Source organism: Gigantopelta aegis, chromosome 3 (genome assembly GCF_016097555.1).
Source record: "Gigantopelta aegis isolate Gae_Host chromosome 3, Gae_host_genome, whole genome shotgun sequence".
Classification (NCBI taxonomy): Eukaryota; Metazoa; Mollusca; class Gastropoda; order Neomphalida; family Peltospiridae; genus Gigantopelta; species Gigantopelta aegis.
The window spans coordinates 2533422-2545189 of NC_054701.1; the positions used below are offsets into that span (position 1 = coordinate 2533422).

Consider the following 11768-nt stretch of genomic DNA (forward strand, 5'->3'; position numbering starts at 1 on the left):
TGCATTGTTAAATAAAACATTTCTTTCTTTTTCCTGAACATACTAACAGTGTTCGAGATTAATGGTATCCCGATATCCTGGGGATAGCAGATTTTAATTTTGGACTTCAAGAACCCAGTATCCCGCCATGATACCATATAATGCTGTTTTGTAATTTTTATTTTTCGTTAAAACAATAAAGTCGTCATTTACCAGCGAAGTTCAGTAACAGTTGTTTCAAGCTCATAACTAATGCTACGCCATAACAATATTTCCTCACTGAAATACACCGAAAAGGCAAGTAGCCATTATAAAATGTTTTAAACCAATACAGTTTTAAGTGGGATACTAAATTGTCAGGTGGGATACCAGATTTTAAAATGTTTGTATCCAACTGAGTTACTGCACAAAATGTTTAACCTTGAACACTGATTAATGCGGTATCTGTAAGTCACCCTGAATTAAGGAATGCTCTTCCATTATCTACTGATAGGGAAGTGTTCCGGCATGTGATGAGTGCTCTGTCCATTGTTTTCAGTTAATAATTTCCTTGTGTCTCAGGTCACATGAATTTAATTTAATAAGAAAATAATTATTTGATCCTGTCAGTTTTACGATGTTTTAATGTCATAATGAAGCCCTTTTAAAGCAAACAGGCTTAATAGTCAGTAAAGACTTGTATCAACAAAAAACATCTCAACATGGATTTTAAAGGCACTGAGCTACAGATTATCACATACGTCAAAATAAAATTACATCAGCTGAAGATAGCACTTTTTCATGTCTTCCTTTTAAACTGCCTATAATAATGTGGTATTTCGAACATTAGTTAACATACATCACTGAGAATGTTTAACTTGATGGTACAGCTGCAAGGTTTTTACTAATATATTTATTCACAAGGGTAGATCATGTTTCAGTAAATGTTTTTGAAAATTTTCACTAAAAAAATAAATATATTATTCACCCCACCAGAATACACGCACAGTTTAAGAGTCGTATCCGGCATTACAAATTCAGATGACCTGTATGATAAATCTCACATGGTGTTCCCTCAGACGTTTAACAAATGTTATCCATCCAACATCAGTTGTCTTCTCTTCTCTATTAAAAATTGGGATCGTCTACGTTAGTTTTGCTTTCTCCAAGAACGTCCTCCTCCCATTGGGCAAGCTGCTTAATGAATCCCCGGTTTGGCCGGACATAAGAGGAGCAGTCGAGAACATGTTTGTAAGCTTCCTAGAAACAATCACATCAAATACGTGTTAGATCATCTAAATACAAATTAAACATATGTTACATTAATTAAAAAAATCACCATCATATTATATACAATTTACCATTAACAAGAAAACCAGTCCATTAAATCCATATTACATTAACAAACTAAAGTATTGCTGCTGACTAGATGTCCGGTAAAATAAAACCAATCAGTACTAGGGTTAATCAAAGGCACTGGGCAGGAGAATCACTTGGCCCAGACAAGAAATATCATTTAGCTTGTGTTTCAATCTCAAAGGAGGTCTAAAACAAATTAATAAAATACAACAGCAACTTTTCAGGGGTGGGGGCATTTGTTAAATAAAACAATATGCAACAATATTTTATTTTACACCCATTTTGTTTAACAGGGTTTTGTTTGTTATTGATCTGATTATGATCTTGTTAGTTTTTTCCATTAGCATTTGACCATGACAGTAACTTCATCATATAAAATTAAATATTAACTACCTCAAGTGTCCACTTAAAACTGTGTATTAAATATGCCATCACCACCGTTGCACTCCGGCTAATGCCCAGACATGAGAAGACTAACACTGCCGTGTTCTCACTGTTCTTCGTGTCTGAAATGACAAACACTGCACATTTTAAACAGCACGTTTCACTTTAACAACTTGCTAGATTGACTTTTCTTTTACCTGTATATATTTCAGTATATAAATGAGTATAATAGCGCCATAATATATCTTTTGTTAATAAAATCAGACTGTTGTATAACATTTAAACATCTGTATTAAAAGCCCAAGACAACATAATAATTATATATAGTGCACTATCTCCGATTCAGGGTGGGATGTAGCCCAGTGGTAAACCACTTGTTTGATGTGCAGTCGGTCTAGAATCAATCCCTGTTGGTGGGCCCATTAATGGGCTATTTCTTGTTGAATCCAGTGCATCATGACTGGTATATCAAATGTCATGGTATGTGTTATCCTGTCTGTGGGATGGTGCATATAAAAGATCCCTTGCTACTAATAACAAAATGTAACAGGTTTCCTCTCTGAGACTGTCAAAATTACCAAATGTTTGACATCCATTAGCCGATGATTAATAAACCAATGAGCTCTAGTGGTGTCGTTAAACAAAACAAAGTTTATTTTCATAAATAATGAATGATAGCATAGTGAATGCAATAGAACCAACACATGGTAATCTGCATGGTGTCCTACAAAAACTACAGCTTTTCTGCACACCATTGATGATGTTGCTAATAGTAAAAACAAACCAATAAAACATCACAAACACACCACCAATCTAGTTGAGACTAAAACATGACGCCTAAAAAGCTCAAATACAGTCAAATCCACTTAATTGCATAGCCCTGGTACGTGTCAAATTTATGCTTATAACCGATTATCCAATAGAGCCACATTTCCAGATTATAACCAACATTAAACTTTACAAATGCCTTTGTTCAGTCTATCTTACTCTTAACTGCAGAACATTGAATGCCGACACATGTATGTGTTTCATTTGTTTATACATGTATTTTACAATAATAATAAATAAAATAACAGTATAAATGTTGTAAGATCAAATATTTTAATTTTGCATTGTTACAAATCTGCGGTTGTGTTTATTGATGCTATTTCTAGCTACTAATATTCACATTGCAGTTTGTTGCACACGGCAATCTACTTGAGACTAAAACATGATGCCTAAAAAGCTCAAATACTGTATACCACTAATGATCTAGTTAAGACTGAAAAATTATACCTAGAAAAGCACACGCAGTTGCAAAATGGCTTAAAATGTCTGCATCATTTCGATCCTCCACCTGAATGTGAAGAAGCTGAGGTCCAGATTCAGGAAAACTACAAACAGAATGAATAATGGGCTCTAAACTTCACACTTTACACTGTAGATTAATAAAACTACAAACACAATGAATAATGGGCTCTAAACTTCACACTTTACACTGTAGATTAATAAAACTACAAACACAATGAATAATGGGCTCTAAACTTCACACTTTACACTGTAGATTAATAAAACTACAAACAATGAATAATGGGCTCTAAACTTCACACTTTACACTGTAGATTAATAAAACTACAAACACAATGAATAATGGGCTCTAAACTTCACACTTTACACTGTAGAATAATACAACTACAAACACAATGAATAATGGGCTCTAAACTTCACACTTTACACTGTACGTTAAAAAACTACAAACACAATGAATAATGGGCTCTAAACTTCACACTTTACACTGTAGATTAATAAAACTACAAACACAATGAATAATGGGCTCTAAACTTCACACTTTACACTGTAGAATAATACAACTACAAACACAATGAATAATGGGCTCTAAACTTCACACTTTACACTGTACGTTAAAAAACTACAAACACAATGAATAATGGGCTCTAAACTTCACACTTTACACTGTAGATTAATAAAACTACAAACACAATGAATAATGGGCTCTAAACTTCACACTTTACACTGTACGTTAATAAAACTACAAACACAATGAATAATGGGCTCTAAACTTCACACTTTACACTGTACGTTAATAAAACTACAAACACAATGAATAATGGGCTCTAAACTTCACACTTTACACTGTAGATTAATAAAACTACAAACACAATGAGTAATGGGCTCTAAACTTCACACTTTACACTGTACATTAATAAAACCACAAACACAATGAATAATGGGCTCTAAACTTTACACTGTAGATTAATACAATTACAAAAGAAATTACTAACATGTTTTAAATGTTACACTGTGCATTAACAAAACTATAAATGAAATTACTAATATGTTTTAAATGCTACATTGTGCATTAAAAAAAACTATAAATGAAATTAATAATTATGCTTTGAACTGTACTATTTTGTTTATAAAGGTTGTACTTTAAATCGGTACTAAGATTTCATATGACAGATTAGTGGTCATTATCAGTGTAATATTATTATATTTGTAAGTCATTCAAGACAAAACTGATCAAATGAAACCCAAGCTGTCACATTAAAGGAATGCTAAACTCAAATATGAGCCGGATGTGTTGGAAAGATGCATATTCGGTCCACCAACACATACAGACAATTAAAAAAATTTAAAATGCATAATTTTAGAATTAATAAAAAAAACACCCATCTTGCTTCCTTTTTGGTAGCTATGCCCACAACAGCTGGACAGGAAGTGATGTCAGCTCCCACTACAGTAAGCAAATGCAATAGAAAGAAGCCTAAAACCTATGACCTGACCAGATACACAGAAACCAGTAAACAAAGATGGATTATGACAGTGAGCATGAAATGGATAGCGAAGAGTTTTTTGAAGAGGCTGAACACAGGCGGGACTTTTTTTACAACTGTTTGAGTTTGAATCAATGTACACCACTGCTGTAAGAGAAATGTGTGCTGTGGTCAATTCAACCGATTCATCAACAGATGACAAACCACCTGAAATTGCTGGGAAGGGACACAGACTTGATAATGTGGATTAGTATGTCTGTGGTAACAGTTTTTCATAACACCACCACCCCCTCCCCGCCGCCACACACACACACACACAACTGGAGTGTATTTGTTGTCATAAAAATTACAAAGTGCCGGCCAGATGCGAACACATATTTAACATATTTAAATATGTCATACTGATGCATATCCTCATGCCAAATCCCATGATTGTATATGATATATTTAATAACTTAATTTATTTTACATTTTTCAGACAGTGAATATCGATTTCGTCATGTATGGCCCGAACATGAAAAATATATATATTTTTTTTTTTTTTTTTTTTTTTTTTTTTTTACATATTTATATACCGGTATATATTATTATATACATCATCTTCATGCCAAATTATGATATGAACAATGTACACCTTGGCATTAACATAAGGGTTCTTTTTTTGTCTTCAAGTTACTTTCGGGCTTCGGGTTATAAATAAGTAGGTCTATTTCGTAGCAATGAAGTCAGTAGTAATCAAACAACTATTAATGATCATAAATAAATAAATAATAACAATAATAATAATATGATGATAATAATAATAAACCACAGGCTTATATGAATAGTTTGATTAAAATAAATAAATAAATAATAACAATAATAATAATATGATGATAATAATAATAAACCACAGGCTTATATGAATAGTTTGATTAAAATAAATAACGGTAGTAATTTCCTCCCAAAACTCTGCATGTCCCGCCGTCCTATTGGACATAAAATAAATTATTTTGACGATGTCAGTCTTGCCATTTTATCAACATGGTCATATATACCCGGTACTACATGTATATGGTAATGGCACAGCTGAAACCTCTGAAGCACCCTTGGAAGGAGGATTGGTGGAGGAAAAGCGTACGCGTCCATCTGTTCCCAGCTGATGGCCAAGGCGTCGAGATCCAGAGCTTCGGGATCTGGCACCGGAGACACGTAAACCCTCAGCTGATGGTTAAATCGTGTGGCAAAAAGATCGATGTTTGGTGTCCAAAGTCTGTCGCACACCCATCGAAACGCTTCGGGATGGAGCATTCATTCTGTCGGCTGTGGAGACGACGGCCGAGACAGCGTGTCTGCAAGTACATTGGAAACCCCTGGAATATGGCGAGACCAAAGTTGCAGCGGAATCTCGTCGACCAGCTTGTAGAGACGATAAGTCAACTGCAGCAGACTGCTGGAGTGGGTTCCGCCCTGATGGCTGATATAAGCCGCCGCGGTGGTACTGTCTGTGGCCACCATGAGAGGCCCCTGTCAACATCTGTCGCCAATGAAGGATAGCGTAGTAGACTGCCAACAACTCTAGCAGATTGTTCGGGAGTGAGATGATCAAGTCCGGATTTTTGAAACGAACAAACGGGTTGAGAAACATCTGCAAACGCCGCAACTGGAGACGACCTCTGAGTGTCAAATCCTGGGTGGAAGTGAGGAGACCCAGGAGACTCTGCCAACCGTGGAAAGTCATTGGAGCGGTGAGGGCTATGGCAAGCATGGTCTGGATCTTCTCCCAATGGTCTAGAGGGACTTGAACGAGACCCAGGTCGGGTCGAAGCCAAGCGCCTATGAACTGTAAAGACTGCGTGGGAGCCAGTCGAGATTTCCCGATGTTGATAAAGTCCATGATGAAGGCAACATGTGCAGTAAGCCCTGTCTTGCTCTGGCACTTGCTGTGGTTATACCTCTGCGATGCACCCATTATATAATAACCAGCACATGTTTATCATTGTATTGATGAAATATACCAATGTACTTGTTGATATTAAGCAATAATGTACATTAAATATAGTTGAATATGCCTACCAGGCCAAATGTGTTAATTAACCTTTCTTTTAAAAATAAGATTATCCTACTTGTTCACTTACAAAGTCTCCAGCTCCACACAGCAGTTGATGTGATTTTTTATCTTCAAGTCTTTTTGGATGTACGCAGTGTTCGCCTGTCCCCAGTTGCCAAGATACAGAAAGCCAGGGATTATTTCTATTGGAAATGGTTTGAAGTCATCCATTTCCTGGAGAATAAAATTACAATAAGAATTGAAATCAAAAGACTTGACAAATTAAACACCATGTTACACACTAAAATATATGAATATTAATTGTAGATACATCTAATTAATAAAACGTTTTCACACAATCCAGAAATATTTCTTGTAGTGACAAAATAATGTATCCATCAACTGTTCAATGCATACACAATAAAGCAGTCACCATAAAACAAACTGTTTTACTTTATAAAATGAATGAACACAAATTACAAAACAAGAGAAATGAGTATATTATACTTATTACAAAATATATCCTTATCTTGTCTAGTTAATTAAATGTAACTTTATATACTGTAAGTAATAAATTCTTTATTTAGTGAGGGTAACTCGGTTAGCAAAAGCTAATCTTCCCTGAGGCCCTTGATATAGAATATCAGTTGACTAGGAGAAGTACATGTCCATCTGATATACGTCTTCCAGTGTCGTAATCTATTTAATGGATTAGCAAATTTACAGATACAAACAACATGTATAATTCCAAAATATTTTTAAATATTGAAGCATGTCTAATACAAGATGTTCATTGGCTGACAAGAATTGATCCAAGCTAATTCTATAAAACTGCCATTAACACACAAGTGTGTGTATCTACCCGTCCAACTGGAGTGCATTATATTTTGTCTCTGTCTGGGTTTCTTTTTCACAATACCTCAAAATATTGAGCTGAAGGTTCGTCTATAGCTTCATCACGTACAGTTACAGATCAAGTTTGGTATTTATCCATTTTTGACAGAGTTATGGCCCTTGAACTTTTGTGAGAGGAAATTTGTTGGGCTCAGTAAGGGACAATTTACGTGTATATTACTTTAGCAGTATTCTCAGAATGCTTGGGCACCTCACTCATTAAATGTCTATCTTATTTTTTGAAAGAGAAATGCATTTTTACATACCCGAGGCATAAATAACACTTTTTGAGTTCGGAGGAAAGGATATAATGCAGAGAATATTTCATAACCACCTAAAACGAAAAATAAACAAACTTTGTTAAATATTTATGTATCCATCATGATAACTAGAATTTTAATAAAATCATAGTTTAAATATCACTAAACATGTTAATCTGAGAGAAAACAAAAGTATCAATAAGTTACTATCTCTGTCAATGCATTCTACTGTGTTTAATTTCAAACATTTTGTCAAACAACTTTCCTTGGCCTAACGTGCATTCTCACTGTCATAGATTTCCCAGTTTACAGTGTATATGAAATATTCATAGATAACCTCTGATTAGTATTATTTTTGTATCATGTATTAGTCTTTACCATAAAGCTGAAACAGTGCCACTGTTGTATGACCTAAAATACCTGTAAAAAGTGGAGTTTTATTCATGCTGCAGTTTACATGCCAGCAGTCTTATATAACTGTGCATTGGTTACTAACATATGTAAATACCAGTACTTGAATCTGGGATCTCGCAGTGTGATGTCGCACGTCAGTTAAACGTCCACAGAAACACCATATGGCACTGATATCAACAAAACAATCAGGTCAGGCACTGTCCCCGTAGCGGCCGACCATCTGTGACAACCCCTCAATAAGACACATGGATCCGAACCACACATTTGCAAAACAGGTTCCAGCCAGCAACCCTCACAGCCCATACCATTCCTTTCTCCAGCGTTTAATGGCTTCAATGAGAGGACGGTGCCAGGCCTGTATCAATGTATCAATGCTACTGACAGTGTGAACTTTGCTCTGGACCCCCTCTAGTGATGTGGCTCATTTGCATATGGCAGGTGCGCCCTTTTCATAGACTATTGCTCATTTCCATACCATCGGACATTTCTCTTTCCATGTTATAACGTTTCATACACGGCAGTAAAAACTTATCATCAATTATCTTTTGTGAGTCACAATAACTTTTGCCTTTTAGTATATTTGTAGTGAATATCAATTTATCTTTAAGAAAAAATATTTGGATAAAGGTGAGAATGGGGCTGGGGGGGGGGTAGTTGGGTAGGTGACACTAATGGGTGCATAAGTAGGAAGGTTATTATTTATTTCAATTGTATCTTCCTCAATTCTTATCGTTAAAAATTTCAATGAATGTTCATTTAATGAAACTATTAGGTACTACAATGAAATTCAGTATTTTGTCTTTACTAAGTTATACATGATAGTATGTTGTGGTGTTAAAACCATCACACTTTGACTGGGTCAGTTTTTAGTTTCTGCCTTGGTTGCATTCTTAACACAGGCTTAACAGTGTAATATATTTGTACAACTTTAATTTGATACAATGTCATTGTCAGTAATTTCACAACTTGCCCTTTAAAATCTTCACAGTGTTACGACTTCCCATGTCCCACAAGAGTGAGCCACAATTCACCGCTGGACCTTCAATAGAAGTAAGAACTAAATTAACTAAAGAAAGTTTACACTGCGTTAGAATAAAAGCTGCAATCTCCTGGATATTTTTTTATTACTAAAACACATTAGTTATATACACACCATTTTACTATATCCTTCAGACATTAGGCCTATTGCTATTCTATGACACACTAATTCACCATGCTGAAAATGTGTGAAATCTCCATTGACAAGTATAAAAATTATTTTATTAAAAATTGTGACACACTAGTTTGTCATATCAAGGTTAATAGGAAAACCACATAGTTTATTAATATGACTGGTAGTCATACTGGGCATTACTAAATAATTTTGGAGGTGGAGTGGTAAAGTGCTTGCTAGGGTTAATCCCTAACGGTGGGCCCATTGGGCTATTTCTCATTTCAGCTAGTGTGCCACAACTGGTATATGAAAGGCAGTGGTATGTGCTATCCTGTCTATGAGATGGTACATATAAAAGATCTCTTTCTACTAATGGGAAAAAGTAGCAGGTTTCCTCTAATACTATATGTCAGAATTACCAAATGTTTGACATCCAATAGCCAATGATCAATAAATAAAGGTGTTCTAGTGGTGTCGCTAAACAAAACAAACTTTAACTTTTTAGCAAATAATTTTAGATAGGGACTTGTTAAAATAACAAAGAGCAACATACTTATTAAACACTCGTCACTTAAAATTTAAAGGCAAGGAATAAATAAAATAATACCAGTAATAATTGTAATTAGATTACCTTGGTCTTTCAGTGAAGCTGTATTACTGTCATAAACTATAATATTCTCTTTGCACTCCAGCTCTGCATCATACGGAACAATGAATTCATCATTTTCACTCTAAATGGAAATAGTTCATATTAATTCCAAGAGTGTATTACTAAAACTAAATAAAACAATAGGTGTAAATGTACAGAATAAAGAATAGTTGATAACATAAGACTTACAATCAGTATAACAACAAAGATGTATTTTCTTGGAATTTGTGATTACATATTTAAAGAAATAGATTAGCCTACATCTACACAAGATACCATATCTAATAAGAAATTTGTTTTGTAGTAAATGTATATTTGCCAAGCATTACTGGGCAATAAAGCAGTAAGGGAACTTCGACACAGTTCCATAGACTTTGATATACCATTTGTGGTCCACTGGTTGAGTCCATAGTTGGTGATAGATCCTATGACTGATCACCTCTCAGGCGAGTGCTCTACCACTGAACAACATCCCACCCATTATGGATATAAATAATTTCATGTTGCCAGATGTGGTAACAGTAGATGTGCCCTCAAACACCTGCTACGTGTCCGAATTACAATGTGTCACAACTAAAAACCATTTGTTAAAATATATGTTAGGGGACCTTCTGCCTTAACCCCCACACCCCAACTTTGAAGATTCTGCATTGGCTCCATCAGTTGAAAGGTGATTTAATACATGTATATCACTGGCCCTTCCAGTGGCTGGCAACTTCCAGTGACTGTGTATCATTAAAAAGCTCTTGGCTTCCTGTAATTCTAATCTATATAGACCAACCTTTATTGCTCTCTTGGCTGTGATCACATGGCTTTCATTATAGTTGTCTTTGTCTCTAGCATCTGTAATAAAAACAGAAAAGTACCCATTATAGACATTCAGCAAGTACTACAAGTTCCTTTCAAAATTATCCACCAGCAAAATATTTACTGTCAAACAGGTAACCAAATGTTTGTATAGTAATTAAGGTACAACATTTATTTGTTTTTTTGTTTTTTTGTTTTTTTTTATGGTATATTTTTAAGATGGATGACACAATATATATGATTTTTACTGCAATTTCACCACAGTATCCAGAAGAATCAGAACTAATCACTCTTCATCGGACTATCAAGAAGAAGCTCACTTGCTAATGTCAGCCGCTCATGATTAATCCCCCCCCCCCCCCTTGGGTTGATGATTCAGTTTTAACCAGATATTGAAGTTTCGCCTTCTATGTGATGGAACAAACATTTGGGTGGAGGGGGGAGGGAGCTTGCAGAGCAACTGATTGTGACTGCATTGAACAGTGCCGCCACAGAAAGCTGTTACAAAATAGATCTGCGACAGCATTTTTTATTATCATGCATTTACTTTGTTATTATATGTACTAAATTTTCATTGCAATAGGATTTGAATTTCAAAGGATGTTGTTTTATGGCAAGTTTTGGTCTAACCATTTCATAACTCATAAAACTTACCAATCAACAATAAATAATTTGGATCACTCAAACATGAAAAGACAGTTGCTTGTTGAAGAATATTATAAAGTTTACTTGGCTCTACAAATTCTAAACCTTCCATTTTTTTGTAATAGTGTCTGTCAAAAGCAAAGAATAAAATCAAGTCCTTAAAACCAAACAGTATATTTAAACATGTAGATATATAGGTCTATATTTAATGAAACACACGATGACTGACAGGCAATACAACCGAATGTGTGACATTATAAACAAATATACCTCCACAGTATAGATATAGTTCAACAATTACAAAAACAATATTTCAACAATTTATGACATATATTAGATTATAGAGGGATATATTAATGTATTTGTTTATGTAGACGAATTTCTACGTTATTTGATTTATATTTAACAATGATTACTAGTTTTAAACCGTTTATAATAAAAA

At 34.7% G+C, this 11768-nt stretch overlaps 1 protein-coding gene across 1 annotated transcript; it reads right to left on the reverse strand.

The window, feature by feature from the left end:
- On the reverse strand, positions 1 to 11584 carry LOC121367380 (serine/threonine/tyrosine-interacting-like protein 1). The gene is made up of 9 exons (XM_041491522.1): positions 11336 to 11584; positions 10656 to 10717; positions 9857 to 9956; positions 9043 to 9111; positions 7665 to 7732; positions 6593 to 6738; positions 2977 to 3074; positions 1711 to 1823; positions 1 to 1218 (listed from the first exon to the last, which is right to left on the reverse strand). The coding sequence occupies exons 1-9, from the start codon at positions 11436 to 11438 to the stop codon at positions 1087 to 1089; spliced, it is 891 nt and encodes a 296-aa protein (XP_041347456.1). The 5' UTR covers positions 11439 to 11584; the 3' UTR covers positions 1 to 1086.
- Positions 11585 to 11768: the final 184 nt, after the last annotated feature.